We start from the raw sequence: 17,316 nt of genomic DNA, 5'->3' as shown, positions 1-17,316 counted from the left end.
ATGTGGAGAGTTGATCCTTGTCTCTGTCCTTGGCCAAACCTCTTTCACCCTTCACAAAGAGGTTTCCTGACCCCTGGTACTCCGACCGCGAGCTCTGGTGGCATCATCATCAGCTCTCAGCAACAAGATGGTCCTCAGGAGAAGAGCTCATGTGCTGCACCAGTGCAGTGTGACACACGCTGTACCACTGGCATTTCCTGTGGCAGAAGGGCACCGTCCCCCTGGTACTGCCAAGGCTTATGTTCCTTCAATATCCTGCTTCCCCTTGCCCTACAGCTCTTCTGCTTCAGAGAAAGCACACTCCTTTCCACAGGGGCTGTAGTGAGGCAAGAAGTTCCTTGGTTCTTCAGTAGCTATTTGTGTTAATAACCTGAGGGGGGATCTGAGTCCTGGTGCCTTAAGCTCGTTTCTGGGAGGAGATAAAAATAAGTTTTTTCAGAGTAACTTGACTTGGCAGCCATCAGTGTGCGCTATAGGGTAGCACAGGAGCTGGGGAGGAGAGTGCAGCACTGCACCTATAGACAAAGGAGCTTCTCCCTAGACAAGACAGGGAGCAGACTATAGGATAAATGTGTTTTTTGGAGGGTTGTAGTAGACAGACAGCGGAGAGAAATAAAATACTGTCTGCTCCCATGTTGGCAGGCAACGGGAAAAAGCTTTTCTGGGATTTTTGTGTTCACAGCTCTCCATAGCAGGTGGCTGAGACTGTACTGAGGCAGAAGAAATTGTAACTTTTCATAGCAAATTGTCTGTGGGAGGAGAGAGTTGAAAAGGGAATACCAATGCACATGTCCCTGCCTCTTTTTGGGAGGGAGGAGAGGGGGATAACCGTCCAAGTAGGTTGTGTCCAGTGGGTGGACAGAGCTGACCTATTCCATTTAGCTTTCTGTGAACAGATGGTGAAAACTAAGATGTGATGATCCTGCTGCATTGTTTGTCCGTTACTTTTCCTGGCTTTTTGTTTGTTTGTTTGTGTTTTTTCCTTCTCTCATTCCTTCTGTTTTCTCCTTCTTGCCACAGGGATATTCCCTTAGGGTTGTAGAGCCCACCTTGTCACTGACACACACCACAGCGTTTCACTTGCTTGCACTGTGTTTTTCATGCACGTTGAGGCTGCACTCTCTTTTTCTCTCTCTTTCTTGCGTCATCACAGTTGTATTTGGCTGCCATGGACAGTAGCAGCCATATGAGCTGGCAGCTTAAGCCCTCGGACAGTGCACGGACATACTGGTAACAGCGCCCGCAAATGGAACAGGTACTGGAAAAAAAGGTCCTTCTTGCTCAACCCCTTCTCCACTCCCAACCACTCCCTTCATCCCTGCACTGTTTATCCCAGGCCAGTGCCTTTTATTTCTTCACATTCCTTCCCTCTGCACCTCCCACCCCATTCCCTCCTGCCAAGGGTTAAAATGAAAATCCGTTTTGGCTCTGGTGCAGACTCAAGGAGCAGTATCAACCTTCTAGAGGCTTCTGGGGCACATCGTGAAGGTTTACAGGCACCTATGCCTTGGAAAAGCCACCTCACAGCAGCTTCAACTCAAAGTCCACACTTGAGAACAGCTTGAACTGAGTGCTGCTCAAATGCAGAAATAACCTTGCACTTCAAATGTAGTATAGGAGTTCTTCTATCACAAGAAACCATTTTTTAGAAGTAAAGAGAACCAATCTAGCAGCTTTTCAGTCGGGATTGGTTGTCTTAATTCAGCTTTTGGCTTCCCTTGAGCCCTACTGCTGTTCTGCTTGTCTTGACTGGCCGTAACAGCATGTGCCCAAAAACACCGATACTGACCCGCCACAAGCTTTTAGCTCATTCATAGGATTTTTAATTAGTTGAAAGATCCTGGCTGGTATTGGTGGCCTGTCCTGAAGAGTTACTTCATTGCCTGTCAGATCTGTGCGCAGCTTCTCCTTTTATCCTTGCACTGAAAGTCAGAATGCAGCAAGTTTAAAAAAAAAACTTCCCTAAAGGACCAGACATAATCACTAAGATCTGTTTCATTCTGTTTCAAAACCTTTTGCTGTTTTGTTTGTTCTGTGTGTGTCCAAATCATCCCATCCATGTCCTGCAGGCTCTGTGAGCAGGGCCCTCCTAGAACCATTTCACTGTCTGAATTCCTCATGGGCTGTAGTTGCTGATGTTCTCCAAGATAGCCGGTGTTTCTTCCCTCACAGGGGTCCATGGCAAAGCCACAAAGAGTAGGTGGTCTGCATTTTGTGGGTTTGTAGCTTGGTTAAATATAGGGTATAATTAGGGCTACCAGACAACTCACCTGGTGTGAAGGACAGTGCTCCTTCAAGGGAACTCCAGTAAAGGGAAGGTGTTGGTTCCAGCTGGAACAGGGAGAGCCCATTGCCTTTGGCTCATGCGATCAGTGACTATCTTGCATTGTTTTCCCAGAAATACATGTGCATAAAGCTGCTGTCCCTTCTTCTCTGCTATTCTTGTTGGGACTTTTGTCAGCCTTGCATTGGATTCCTTTCTGTCATGTTGGTGCTTGGTCTGCATCCTTGCTGCCTCTTGCTGTCTGCCTGCCTGCCTTGTGACCTGCTGGGAAGGGGCTCTCCGGATCGGGTGTCTTGATGTCCTCTGCATGAACGCAACCAACCTTGTCTGGAAGCATGGTGCTACCACCCCTGGCAGGGTCACAGCTTTCTTCAGTCTTAAGTCTTGCTAAGACTGCTCTTGGGCCTCAGCTTATGGTGGGTTTTCCGCTCTTTGGTTCCTGCAGGTGGTATTGTAGCGATGTTAACTGGATCTATTCCATGAAATAAAATACTGCTTGGGGTGGAGGTGGGGAAATTCTAATGCCCTCATTCTGGACTTGAAATCTCTGGGCTGAAACATGACCTTATCCTAGTCTGCACTGTCTTCTGTTTATCTATGCTCCCACCCGAGCTTAATGTGGCTGTCTGCAGGGCTGTGCAAAAGCCATTGCATTCTTTCCAAGGCTTTAAAAACAAACAAAACAAACAGAAGCTCTGTTCTTTTGACTTGAAAAACTTAAGTCCCTTTGAATTCAGAACCCACTGGCTGGAATTAGCTGTTTCCCTGCATCTTGTACCTCCCATGCATAATAAGACCAACCCCTGTGTGTTTACTGTGCTCTAGCTATTTGAGATCAACCTTTCAGAACTTGAATCCAGAAGCTTTGGTCTTTATTGGATTACCTGAATAGCTCTGGCAGGAAATCAAAGCCAGGGTAGCTCGAGAGAGATACGCGTGGGTTTTTAACCACAAATAGTAAATAGTTTGTACTCACAGTCATGGTTTCATATGGTAAGTGATCTTTCAGCATAGCTTAGTTAGCTGTGAAGTACTTATGGAGTTCACAGTTCACAGAAGTCAGTGGAATTTATGGCCTCTAAAATGAACTGACTATTCCCTTAATTATTTTTTTTTTTCTGCCACCAATGATTCCTTTGTACCCAGGCTATATGTATTAAGCACCCAACTAGTATGTGCTGGCAAACCATACCTGTGAAAGTTTATACCCTCAACAAGGCTGAACGTGAAGGAGAGGCTTTAATTTTCTTTGGAGAAATACAAAAATAAGCTTGTGTGCAATCAGCTGTGTTTGTCCTAGCTGGCTGGTAAGTGACTGAGAGGTGTGCTGTTGAATAGCACCAGCGACCACCAGAAATGGTAACAAGGAGTCTTTCAGGTATTTTTTAGGGAAGCTGACAGTGAGGGGAAGGTATGGGTTGAAACTTGTCCTCAGTGCTGTTTTTGAAAGGGTAAATGAGGGTGTATAGGCACATGGGTACTTCCAGTGAGTGCTGGAAGAATGACTGCATTGTAAATGTTCTTTAACCTTCTATGAAAGCTCCTCTTTAAAGGAAACTAAATGCAACTGTGTACCTTATAGCTGTGTACCTCAGAGTGGAGTCCAAGACCTCCTCAGTCTGAATTGTGCTCAGGCGTTTTGGCTTCAGAATTATTTTTTAAAGGAGCTAAAGACTTAGTGATTTTTTTTTTTTAAAGGAACTGAAGACTTAATCATTCTAACTATGGGTAATATAGTTTGGTTACATATACAAAGACTGGCACGTGTCTGCTGATATATCTTCATCTGCTGGCCTGTCCAGATGTTGGGATCTGTGTGTTCCAGAGCATTTTTCCTGAAGGACTTTGAGGAAGGACTGCTGTCAATAGCATGTGGAGCAAAGCAGATGGAGGCAAATGCTGTGACTGAAGATCCAGTGCACGCTGATAGAGCTGTGCTGGTTGGGAGGTGCACAGTGAAGTGTTGGCTCTCTACTTCCAGGTTTCAATCATACTTATCATGGTCATTAAAAATACACTTAACAGAAAGAGCAACTGGTTTAAACTGTAATGGGAAAAGATAAAAAGGTGCAAAAATCCTGAGTTAAGGAGAGAACATCAGCCCTAACTCTGACTACTCAGTCTTGATTTATTCCTTCTGGTGGATTTGCAGGTAGGTTTGAATGTAAAATGCTCTCTGCTTGATTGTCCAGATCTCATGTTCCTGATTACTTTTTTTTTAGTGACACTTTAGCAACTGTGGGGTCTTTTCTTGGTGGAGGAAGGAGGAAATTCTTTTCAGCTTCTCCCTCTGTGATAGGTGTACTTTGTACATCCCTGAAATGCGATTCATCAAGTGGCCCTTCTTGATTTTAATGCTCTAAAGGAAGTTGGTGTTGCATGTTGTGTGCTGAACCTACATGACTTGGCCAGAAGCATGCACAATAACCTTCCATGATCTGAGATTTATTTTTTTTCTAAACACTTCTTACAAATCCCTAGCACCTGGAAAAGTTCTCTGCTCATACTCATCTCCTATCACATGTCACCATACCGAAGGCAAATGGAAAATGAGCAATCAAACACATTTTCCCTTCTAAGACTCTTCTTAGCGTGATGTTTGGCTGGTAATTTCAGCATTGCACTACCTAAAATGTGCCCTACTTACTCTGTGAGAAAGTTCTTTGACTTCTAAGCCTATCTGAGCCTGTTGGGTTAGTCTCATATGTTTTAATAATGCCCTAAACTTTATTTCTAAAACAGTAATCGCATTTAATAAACTGTATAGAATATAGTCCTTAAAGTGGCTCAGCTTGGTATTTTCTATCTTTTGCCCTCTCACTGACAAAAAATACATCTTAGAAAGAACAGACGTACCCTTTGTCTTCTAAATATAGGTGCTGTTTCTGGGCCAGAGTTTTATATTAAGATCCATGTTCTGCAGAAAGTTTTCCAATTATGGGAGACACTAAAAGCTGAGTGTGCAAATAAGCCACAGGTGTCTTCATCTTATGCCGATGGGATCATCTCTGCCAAAAGAGCAGTTTCTCTCTTCTATTATGCAGAGGCTCAGCCTGGGTCAGTCTTTGAAGGAAAACCGATAAAATACTGTTAATTCTCTGAAAACCCCTATGGACAGCTGAGCTTTTGAGAACCTAAAGATGCCTCATAATGTTCTTTCCCAGTGGGCAAGATAAATCATACCTCCTGGTGTGGAACTGCCTTTCAGTTGTCTCTTTGCCAGCTTAACTGGCTATTTTATGTGGTTCAGTTTAAAAGGTGATAAAAAGTCAGTATGCTGAAGAGCACTCTTGGGAAGCAAGCTGTGGATATTATAGAATTATTCAAGCTCCAGCAGGTATAAAAAGAGGAATGAAATGTCTGTCCTCATTGCTTGGTTGTTCATATCATGGTAGCACAACCCCAGAAGCAGTAATGTGGTCACAATGAAGATGTTGAACACATTGGCATAAAGAGGCATAGTCTTTTGTTCTTACTGCTGGATATTATTTACATGATTTTCAGCTTATTATTCAAAGCTGAATAACATATGTTACCTCAGTAGCTTCTGGGAGCTGCTTCAGATTGCCTTGCTTAGAATAAAAAAGAAAATAAGAACACCACCACCAACCCCAAATCGAAACAACTTCTCATCTTTCTGACCTGCTCTTCTCACCCCTACACTGGAGTCTTGTCTGCTGCTGCACAGTGCACAGGTTGGATCCCAAGCCACAGTGGGCTGTTACCCACCTGATAACTTAGCTAATATCATCCTGTTTGATGGCAGCCTGTTTCCAGCCAGGCAGGGTCTGTTCTTTCTTGGCCAGAAATGTAGAGATTTGTTCTTCCACACTTTCCTTTCAAGCTGCCCATCTGTGGCATGAGCAGTCTTCTGATGCCCTCATTGCCATAAAATGCAATGTGAAAATGCAGTGAGCACCCATTTTCTTTTCAACCTCCTTTTCTGGCACGGTTGAAAGCAGTAACAAGACTAAGAGAGGATGAAGGTGTGAGGTGGGTTTTTGCATCTGCGTCATTCCCATTTCCCTCTCTTCTCCCGAGTGACCTATGTCATATTTTGACTTAGTGACTATTGGATTTCCTTCTCTGTAGAGAGCTTGGATAAATCATTAGCCCATCTGTACTGACCTGGCCAGCACCATCCTCACAGCAGGCTGACAGGATGTTACTCAGAGGGGACTATACAGTGACTTGTGAAACTTTCCTTGTAAGACTGAGCCAGCAGCTCCTTGGTACACTTGCTGCGAATACAGACCATTTTATGCTGTGAGGTGATAGAAATTTGTGGTTCTGTCTTTACATTAGTCATTCTGACTTACTTTTCTGTTTGTTTATTTTGTTTTTTCTGTCTTGTCTTCCTCCAGTACACCTCCAGCATGAGAGCCAAATACCTCGCCACCAACCAACCTCGTCCAGATGCTGGCAGTGTGCATTAAAATGAAAAAGCAAAAGCAAAAAAAAACAAAACAAAACCCACATGTGCAGTCAGACTAAACAATGTGCCAACTGCTGTGCCCCTGTGCTGTCCTCGTAGAACAATCCTGCTGTTCTGCCCAAAATCCAGTGCAGCTCCTTCTGTTTCTCCAGTCCAGACCACCCCTCCAACCTGGTATCTGCCCACTGGAGTTGAAAGCTCCTTTTGAAATTAAACCTTCACCTTGTTGTACCTGATGTGAAAGAGGAAATATGTGCAGGCAAGCAACTGAGAGCACCCAGGCAGGAAACTGGGTCCACCAGCCCGCGGGCCAGCTGACTAGAGCAGCCTGTCAGAAAAAGTTGGTGAATACCTTCTGCCCCCTTTTTTCCCCCTTCTGTTCCCAGAGGGACTCGGTGAAAGATGGTGGTAGATCTTCTTCACTTCTGCAGTGGGATCAACAGTCTGTCAAACCCTGAAGATGCAGAGACTCGGTGCCTGGGACCAGTGTACAACAAGGGAATGCTGAGTCAGTGGGACTCAGCATCCCACAGCATCTCACTGGGAGTCCTCTGGTCCACTGCCCTGTGGGAGGGAGGAGGGTAACTCCTGCCTCACGGTGTCACTGCATATCCACTGGAATTTGCTCTTTCAGAGCAAACCATTTCACTACCCTGGTTAACTTTTTTTTTTTTGAGTCCATTAAGAAAATGCCTTTGTCTTTGCCACTCTATCTGTCATGTGAATTCTTGAGGAGGAGCAGGGGGCCCAGCACCAGTCAGCTACCCTGTCCATTGCTCTGAACCTGATCTCTCTGCTCCATCAGGGAAGCTCAGGTACTTGCAGATGGCATTCTGGGTGCTGCCTTTATGAGGCTGACACACAGATCAAACAGGAGCCAGCCACTCGGTGCCAAATTTTTCCAGGGAGAGACTCATAAGACTTTATGGGGGACATTTTTGCACTAAAGAGTTTTGACTCTCTGATGCTAAATCTTATGGGACAGTCAGCTTGGAAAAGCAAGAGAAACTGGAAGCACCAATGGATTCATAGCAAATGGAAGCTCTCCCCGCAGGAGTGACCTGTGAACTCTGCTGGACTTTTTTTCCTTTTTTATAAATCATAATTTACAGCACAGGGTTGCTGAACTGGCATTGAAGGAGGTTTTTGGAGCCTCAATCCTAACAAACTCACAAGATCATCGGTGTATCTTCTGTGTTTTAGATCAGAAACCCGGTTGATGTCTGGAGAACATTGTGACTGTCAGAACAGGTTTATATTTTATTCTGTTTTATTTTGTTTAGTTTTTCAAGGCACATTGCTAACCACTATCTGACCATACTAATGCACATGTAAGGCATTTTCTAGACACGAGGCAGAACAAGGCTTGCAAAGGGGCAGCTGGGTGCCTGCAGAGGGCAACATCCTTCATTGGTGCTGTACTTCCCACTGAAGAGCAGTGCTCCAAAGGGCACTGACAGCTTCCTGCTGGAAGAGGAGACTGCCTCTTGGGAGGTACTGTCGAGTACTGCCCTTTCAGTAGGGTAACTATGATGTTCCTTTTTGTCTTTTTACCTCTTAGTAGGGGCATCTTAGCGTAGCTGCTGGGCATTATATTAAATAACTGGCAGAGGAAATAAAATGGGAAACATCTCTCAAACTGGAGTTGAGCCATTGGCAGAGGCAGTTAGTTTTCACCTCAGTGATGTTCAGACTGGGTGTCTGTTTACCCCATGTTTGCTGGTTGGGGCACAGAATCTACCAATCTGCCTTTACTCAAGTCAGTTGCCTTCTTGCAGTGAGGTAGGAATTGCTCCTAGCAGGCAGCTCACTAGGCTGATGGTATCTGCTGTGAGATGGTACCAGCTCTGTGGCAGAGCAAGCTTTGAGACTCTTCTTAAGATAGAAACCACTAATTAACTGCAAAAGCTGTAGGCCAGCTGTTACCATGCAAAGGAGTGAAGGAGACAGGGAGGAGGCACCACCATGCAGACAGGAAGAGAAGGTTTTGGAGAAAAGTTCACACTTCACCATAAATCTCTGGAAGCAGGATTTTCTTGCTCAGGACCAAGTATGCCCTTTCAGACATGTTGGATGGGCTTCACACTGAAACATACCTCTGTTTTATCAAATAACAAGGGCAGGGAAATGTAGTCACAGGTGGTATGGAGGGACACTGGCTCGTGAGCACCAGGTTTTTCACCCTGTCTTAGAGCCTACCAGGAGACCCAGGTGTGCATGTGTGGTTTGGTGAGCTTGCAGCCCCAACCACCCAACTGCTATCTAGAGGGAACCCAACCTTTCCTTCACTTTGAAAAAAGAAGTAAGAGCCATATAATCCTTATTAAAACTGAGTTGTTCTGCCATCATCCTCCTTGCAAGGATGTGCTCCGATTGCTACTCACACTATCAATTTTAGGGGAGCTGCCCTGAAATCTGTGGCCTGGTCCTACTCACTTGAAGGCAAGTGTTTTGAAGGCTGGAGGGTGTGGGGAACCCTGTGAAAACAAGTGCTTCTGTATACTGACTTCTCTGTATACAGAGTGCACCCTGAACCTGTGTGTGACTGCACTTGGGGTTGGGTCTGAATTGTCCCAGTGGCATTGCCCGTGCCAGGCGGTGACGGGGAGCGAGCCGTTGCCTTTTTGTTTGCAGAACGGAGCAGCCACCTTGACCTGCTTCCTTCCAAGGTTTGGCACAGCCACTTACAACACCCAGAACAACTTCTGGCGGTGTTTGGGGCTTGCAGCAAGGCACAGCTGTGGAGACACGTGCTCTGTGACTTCAACATATAACTGGAAAAAATGTTGCGGAGCTGACGTTTTGCTCTCTGGAGGCCAGCACAACGGGACTGCGGTGTGAGCTGTGTACCTGTGTCCAGCCAGCACTTCCTTTACTTGACATGGATATTGCACTTTTGTAAAGCATCCTGGAACTCTGCTGCCCCGCTGCATGCTGTGCAGAGCGCTGGATAGGAAACACAGACAAATGCGTTTCTTTTGGTTTATTATTATTATTGTTATTACTACTTTTTTTTTTTGTTTTCATTTTTTTATTTTACTGGAACCTTGAGCAACAGCGTGGCATTTTTTGCAGGCTGGTCTGAAAGGATCTGCTGAAGAACAGATGGCCTTTGCCTATTCTTATGGCTGCGACATAATCAGTCTCATCCATATGGTCACATTCTGTCTGAGGAGTGGACTTTGAAAAGCCAAGATCTCCCAGACTCTGTGCCTCCCTCTCGGGTGAACAGCAGGTGCTATCTGGCGAAGACTCATCTGTTCTGGATGGCATTCATGGTTGAGGGAGTCCAGACTCTTCAAGCTGCAGGAGGTAAAGCTGTGGAGACTTCTCTCTCTTCCATCGTGTCTCTCTGTTTTTAATGTGACAAAATGCCAAGGCCATATCACTTGGTGTATCCCAGCTGACCTTATCGGACATTTCTCACGTGACTGGTTGCTAGCAAAAGGGTCCAGAAGTCAGGGGAGCTGAGATTGGCCTCTGGACACCTCTCTGACTGCAGAACAGAAGGCAGCTTGTCCGGTGGAGGGTGACTGCATCAGTGAAGACACTTCATGTTACTTTTTCAGAAGCACAAATGTGGTCATTGGCTTGTCTGGTTGGCTTGGTTTATTTCCACCGCATCATCATGTGTGAATGACACTTTCTTTTGGAACTGAGAACTCTTCCAAGCACACAAACATCTCCACAATGTGAAATGTAAATAGCATGTTGGACTCTTGTGTCCAGTGTTCAAGACTGCATTGTAATTGTAAAGGAAATCAAATCAAGACTTGGCTGTGAATTTCTTGTGCTGTCTTGGGAATTATAACTGTAGTGTTTGTATCCTGTATGTATTATTAAATTGAGTTCATTTTGTGTGCTGATAAAAGGGTTCAAGCTAAGATTTTTAGCGTGCATCCATGTATCCAAATGTGAAGGATGGAGTGCTCCCTTCCCCTCCTGTCCTTTTAAGTTTCTCCATTTGATAGGTGTTGATTTTCCGTGTACAGTCATCTCAGCCAAGATGCAAGGGATGTTCATTTGAGTGCTTTGAGGGGGACACAGTGCATGGGGTTTCAAGAGATCCTGAGTTAGGATTTCCATAGCAGTTCCCTGAAACTACATGAAAAGTTTGGCCTTTCTGAGAGTGGAACCCTTTCTCAGGGAGCTGCTCAGCCATTGCTCTGGAGAGCTTTTGGTGCTGCAGGGTGGCAGCAGGCAGGAGTGGGTGGGTGCCCGTCAGAGCAAGGTACAGGTACCTGCGTGAATAAACCCAGGCTTTGCTTCTGGTCCCACCTTCTCTTCCTTCCAGCAGCAGCTGAAATACCATGCTGAGCCCTTTGAAGAAGAGAGAAGTGTCTTGGCTTGTTGATCCTCACCACCCCACCTGATTCAGGAGGAGATGAGGTGGATGGGTTTTCCTTTAGCTCGGGAGAGGAGCTGTCTTTGAAGTAATTCCTAGCTGAGAACCAAGGAGAAGCCGGGGTCTTCCCCACCTCGACAAGTCTGTTAATGTAACTCAGTGAGCATCTCTGGGTGGGAGGGGAAAAGCCCTCCAGGGAGATACCGAGGAGTAGATCTAATGCCTTGAGAAAGAGGCCTGACAAGACCCAATCTGTACCTCCTTTCATCACAGCCTACTCCCGTTTTCCAGAAATTATTTCTGTGTATGCTATGGATGGCTTCCCCAGTCATTCCAGGAGGCCCAGCAGAAGCGTGGGATGCTTTGGTAGCAGTTCCTAGATGGCTAACCAGTGATTTGTGCTTTCAGGGGGGTGTGGGATCTCCTGCCAAGCCGTGATGGTGAGCATGTTGCCCAGCTGGGAGAGAAGGGATGGGTTACTGGTGGCCTGGAGCTCCCGGGTGCTCACCCAGCCCCTGTGGCTGCATGAACAAAGTGGAACATAAATTGACATACAACCAGAAAGTTCAAAATACTCCTTTCCTGATGAGGATAACTGTAGCATGAAGCTCTTAGGTGCTCTGCATATTTGATACCACATTGCTCCTCACTATGCAATTCCCAGCTCCTTCCTTCCTGTTCCTCCTCTAATCTCACACCAAGACTTCTCCAGTGGCCTCTGCCCAGGAGGCTGCTGAAGTCCCAGGAAAGCTTCACTCCTTTTGTTGTGCTCTGCATCGGGTCCAGCCGCCCAGCCGTCATGTCGTGTGCCTCAGGTCCCTTGGTAACGGGAGGCTCCACGAGTTTTATTCATGTCATTCAGAGGGAAGTTTATTTTCTTGGACACTGTGCACAGAAACCTAATGGTGAACATGTACCTGGCCTTTTTGTAACTTCTCTGGGTTTTTTTGGTTTTTTTTCTTTTTTTTTTTTTTTTTCTCTTCTTAACCATAATGGTTGTATATCATACCACTTTATATACATATATAATATATAAATATATATAATTTTTTTTTTAAAACTTTGGACCTGCTAGTTTCTTTTAAGTGTTCCTGCACTTACCCAAAATGTTTTTAAATTGTGAGGATTAAAGAGGATTGAGCCCATTTTTGTATCTTTACTTTTAATTCTGTAGTTCTATTGATTGTAACGTAGCTATTTTTTACTGTAACTTTTTGGTTTGCAAATACTAAACAAAAAAACCTAAATGTAATTTCTGTGGTTTCTATTCAGCTTGGGTTTCATGTTTTAAAAATAAACGATTTAAAACCACTGTTCCTAGTTATTGATTTGTATTTGCTCCTGGAGGGAGGTATGGAGCCAGGCTGGTACCAGGGACCTCCAGGGTCCATTTACTACAGAAAATGCAGTAGAAAGTGCTGGAGCAGCTGAGAGATGTGCACATCAGCCTGGGGAGACGTTCCCCCTGTGCACGGTCTGTGTGACTGTGAACTCCTTTGAACCTCTTTTGCCACCTTGGCTATTCCACACTGGAGCAGCAGCAAACAGGAGTGGTTTATTTTCACCAGCAGAAGTACAAGAAGTGTGGAAAAATGGTGTGGGAGGGTGCACCCCCAGCTCAGCCACAGCAAAGGTGTCCCTCTTCTGGAGGTGATAAAATGTATTACATGTCTTTGGTAGCAAGCTGGGGGGCTGGTGCAGCTCAGCGTGGGTTCATCTTTCTCAGTGCTGCCCCCAGGCTATCGTGGGCTTCTTTTTAGTTCTCCCTTTGTACTGTTCTCTGATCACAAGCCTGCTGCCGCATCACTGTCAAGTAGTAAACTGAAACCTTTACCTTCCTGTAATTTTCTTGATCTCTTTTCTGCCTGATCCTGCCAGTCAAATGGAGGGATTGGGCTCCTGCCTCCATCCTGTGCTATTCTTGCCCTGACCTCAGCCCATCCCTTCCTAGGTGTGGGGATAAGCAATAATTTAACTCTGTCTTTGTAAATGCCATCTATTTTTTTTAATGCTCTGAGTATGGCTGAAACCCACACCTGTGCTCTTGAGTCCTGTCTGTTGGTCCAGTGCAGAACTACAGAGGACTCCTTGTTGTGACTTTCCCCCTCGTGCTTGTGAATCTCAACAGACACCAGTTTTCCTCCCTTCACCAATAAATAATTGACAGATTTTTCTCCCTTTCCCCCCCCCCCATCTAAAGGAGAAACCCATGTTTTCCACCTTCATCCCTGATCTGAGATGATTAAACCTGCTCTCTAAAGTTCTAAAAGGGCTTGGAGCAGTCAAGGGAGTCTGATGGTGAGAAGGAAAATAAAACCTCTGTCAGTCATCATGTAAATATTTTACCAGCTTTATGGGCTCCACCAGGGATGGGAACCTGCAAAGGCCACCTGCCCAGTGACCTCTCCCGGTGCTTTCCAGCCAACCATCCCCAGCAGCTCACCCTCTGCACCACTCCCTGTCCCAACGGGAGCAGGGCAGGACTCTTTCCTGAGCCATTTGGAGCTCGGAGAAAACCGAGGGAAGGGTGAACTTTGTGTTTGAATAAACCTCGCCTTCAGATCAACCTTCAGTAGCGGTCCCTTAGATCTCTGTCCTCCAAGATAAGGCAGGGAGGGATGCCCCAGGGAGATGCTTTCAAGCGTGTTTGCTCTGTGGTGTGCTGAACTGTGCTCACAGAATCGCTGCCTCCGGGAGCTGTCGGTAGGTTGGCAGCTGGAAAACCATCCGGCAGAGCTGGTGGCTCTGGGACACAGTTACTGACTGTGCCTCCATCTCCTGTTACCTCTTGGGATGGCAAATGGCCTAAGCTACATGTTTTCTGCCAAGCATGGTACTGTGCAGGTGGCATCTGCCCAGCTCCTTCCACTTGAGAAGGTGTGGGTTCATGGTTGGGATGGTCCAACAGGGACTTGCGCTCCCCATGTGTCCAGGAAGGCAACAGGCAGCTGAAATTGCAGCTCATCTTCTCTAACCCCTTCTGAAGCACCCTTGTCCGCGAGTAAACACCCCATCTCCCCACCCCTTCCTGCAGTGCTTTCAGGAGGTGGCAACCTCTCCCTGCACTGCGAGGGAGGCCAGGACAGAGCTGAGTGTCTGCCAGCTCTGGAAAGGAAACCCTGAACGAGGAGACTCCGAACGGTCTGACCACGTGGGGATGCTGGAGCCCTGCGCTTGGAAGTCGGGAGGGTTTGTAGTGGAGGCAGCCACAGGGATGCTCCTTCTCACCCCGTGTCTGCAGCCCAGCCTGGACCAGTTTGGTGGGTCCCAGCACCCTGGAACCTCCCGGCTTGTTTGCCTTCACCCACTGGGGTGAGTAGGCAGGGCCGGAGGGTGGCCTGGCTGTGGCCACGGTGATGAAGCAGCTGGTCACACATCAGTGCCCTCGTGTTGTTGCATGGTGGAGAGGGGATGGATGGTGACAGGGCCAGAAGGATGTTTCCTCCTACAGCTGATGTCTCCATCGCTGCTGGCAGGACCGCAGGGCTCTGCAAGCAAGGAAGGCTTTGTCTAAAGCAGGCGGTGTTTTCTCACCATTACCTCAGCAAAAATCCCAGCTCAGGGATTTTTTTAATCCCTCCCAGCCCTCGGAGGGAAGTGGGAGGAAGCACAGCTCCCTTCTCACTGCGAGGTGTTGCAGATGCTGGTGCTTCTCCCACCCGCTTCCTCTTCCCACCAGCCAAACATCACGGAACCTGGCGCTTGCACCCCATAAATCACCCGGCCACTCATGATCTGTTCCAGACACGTCAGCTCTGGGGCCTGGGGATGGGTTGCTCAACAGGGAACAAGCATGGCCCCCTGCTCCCGAGGGCTGTCAAGCTCAACAGCCCATCCTGTGTCCCCCTAAATAAGGGGGGGCTCACTAGGATGATGTGGGCATGGCTGGAGCATCACCCAGTGTGGACCAACACAGTGACACTGCTGCTTTCAGGTCCCTGTCCTCAGCATGGACAGGCACAAACCTGACACTGTTTCCCTGGTGAAACCACCCTGGTTTGAGGGGGAATGGATGGGGGACACACCCTCCGAGGAGGAGGAAGGAGACTTTGGGAGTGGGACTGTGCGGTAAAGCCACAGCTTCATGGATCTCATCTGGCAGAGCCATGGGAAGTGTTTCCAGCTGTTTTTGAGATGCTCCATTTATCTCCTCCTCCACTCTTGGCTTGCCAAATGGCTACAGGAGCAGAGCTGGCCCCACTGGGCAGCTGAGGCGGACCAGAAGCAGCGGCTGCTGGGAGCTCCGAGGCTGAGGGAATTCATTTTGATAGATTCAAGGCTGGTCTTAAAAGTCAGGAAGAGAAAAAATAAACTTTGTGGAGCTTGGGGGGTATTTATTTTAACCACCTGCATGTTAGGCAGGAGTGGGAAATAGTAGAAAGCCAAAAAAAATAAAGGGGATGTGGGTGATGGCTGGGAGCTGCTTTTGAGGGGCTGCCCTGCACACCCCAACACTGCATCTCAGCCCTCCTGAAGCTGTCACTCTCTGCCACAGGGCTTTGCGGCCCCTCGCTCCAAGACAGACTAGGCTGGTGGTGGATTTAGTCACCTCCAGCTGCACAGAGGTGGTGGGATGTAGATCATGAGCCCAGGGGGTCCCAGCACTCTCCCATCCAGCACTGGGACAGGCAACTCCCAAAGCTGGAGCACTGCACGCATTGCTCAGGCCCCGCGATTCGGATGCTTTTATGTTCGTTTCCCACAAATATTCCAGTTTACTGGGCCAAAGCAGCTGGAAGTGGCTCTTGGAGCCGATTCACACAAGTTTTGTTGTCTCCCAACGCTGCCCTCCCACCCCAAGTCTCAAGCATTTCTCGCCGCCGTCAGTGCCAGGGTGGGTGTTCGTTCCGCCGCCGCACACACGCTCCCCACTGAGAGTCCCTGCAGCCGGGCTGGGAACACAGTGATTCACATGAAGTCCAGGGCTGCAAGTGACCCAAATGCAAATTGAACCAAAAAAAGAGGAGATGGGAAGCAACAAAAAGGACTAAACCACTGTGTTACTCTCTGCCCTCGATGTTGCAACCACCCAGGGATGGGGAAAGCCTCTGGCCAGGCACGGTGCTGGAGCATCCCTTGGGCACGGTGGTGTCGACAGCAGTGGTCCCTACATAGCAGCAGTGTCCCCAGCAAGCTGGGCTTGTCCCCACCCCACCACCACACATCAGACTCTCCAAAAGGTACAGCCGCCTTATCAGCTGCCGCGGGCCGGGGAGAGTAAACAGGACATCCCACAACAGCGCCGGGGTGCAGATGAAAGCAGGCTGGCCTGTGGAGCTGCCAAGTATGTGAGAGCAGCAGGCTTTGCTTTTGTTTTCCTTTTGTTTATTATTGCGTGTATTTATTTACTTTTCAGCCCACGAGTAGGGAAGGGAGGAGGGAGAGGCTGGGAGCCTGGTGGGAGACAAACTGGAGGGCTGGTGAGCTGCCTGCCCCTGCTCCTGAAGGCTCGATGGGGTAATTTTATTTTATTTTATTTTATTTTATTTTATTTTATTTTATTTTATTTTATTTTATTTTATTTTATTTTATATTATATTATATTATATTTTATTTATTTTTATTTTATTTTAATTTAATTTAATTTATTTGCGGGGTATTATTTTGTATTGTATTTTATTTTAATTTATTTTGCTTTTTAAGCCCCCTGCAGGTGTTGCACCATGCCCAGCACCCTCCCAGCCTTTCCCCCTGTCAGGGGCTCCTGTTCCTTGCAGCACCATACCAGCCCCATGCCACATCCCCTGGCTCCCTGGCACCTTGGTGGGCACTTAACACAAGATTTGGGCTGTTCTGCAGTCAACAGCTGCCCTGCACCCAGCCCTGCGTGGGGCGCGATGGGTGATGCCCTGTCCTGGGTGCAACTCTCCATCCCACCCCCGGGGGCCAAGGGAAGGTCAGGCTCAGAGAGGCGGTGACGGGGCTGCCGGGAAGAGCCGGCACTGCTGAAACCGCAGCTGATGAGCAATAGGAAAACACGCGGGCGAGGGGACGGTGCCACAGCGTCACAGCTTCCTACTCCTGACACAGGTCCCTTCACTGACCCTGCACCAGGGCAGGGCTGAGGGGCACCAAATCCTGCATCCAGCACACCATCCCCGGCCCCAGTCAGCCGGGGGAAGGCAGCACTGCTCTCCACCCCTCCCTTTCTCTGGGGAGCTTTTTGGGGCGGCCAGGTCAGGGCAATACTTCGTTCTCTGGGGCAGCAGCCACAGCCCCACCTCGCCCGTGACAGCCCAAGGGCTGCAGAGT

The 17,316-nt window shown here is 47.7% G+C and overlaps 1 protein-coding gene across 2 annotated transcripts in view; it reads left to right on the top strand.

The window, feature by feature from the left end:
• Nucleotides 1-12,375, top strand: part of TTYH3 (tweety family member 3) — a 75,698-nt gene extending 63,323 nt beyond the window's left edge. The window contains exons 14-15 of one of the 2 annotated variants that reach the window (XM_064673170.1): nucleotides 1,154-1,255; nucleotides 6,649-12,375. In XM_064673170.1, coding sequence (XP_064529240.1) covers nucleotides 1,154-1,234 — 81 coding nt within the window. In that variant the 3' untranslated portion in view covers nucleotides 1,235-1,255; nucleotides 6,649-12,375. The remainder of the gene's footprint in view (nucleotides 1-1,153; nucleotides 1,256-6,648) is intronic. The other variant, XM_064673171.1, reaches the window with a different exon arrangement.
• The last annotated feature ends 4,941 nt before the right edge of the window (nucleotides 12,376-17,316 follow it).

Source organism: Pseudopipra pipra, chromosome 16 (genome assembly GCF_036250125.1).
Source record: "Pseudopipra pipra isolate bDixPip1 chromosome 16, bDixPip1.hap1, whole genome shotgun sequence".
In the NCBI taxonomy this organism is placed as follows: Eukaryota; Metazoa; Chordata; class Aves; order Passeriformes; family Pipridae; genus Pseudopipra; species Pseudopipra pipra.
Note: the sequence above shows the minus strand (reverse complement) of the source record. Positions and strands in the feature narration are given on the sequence as shown.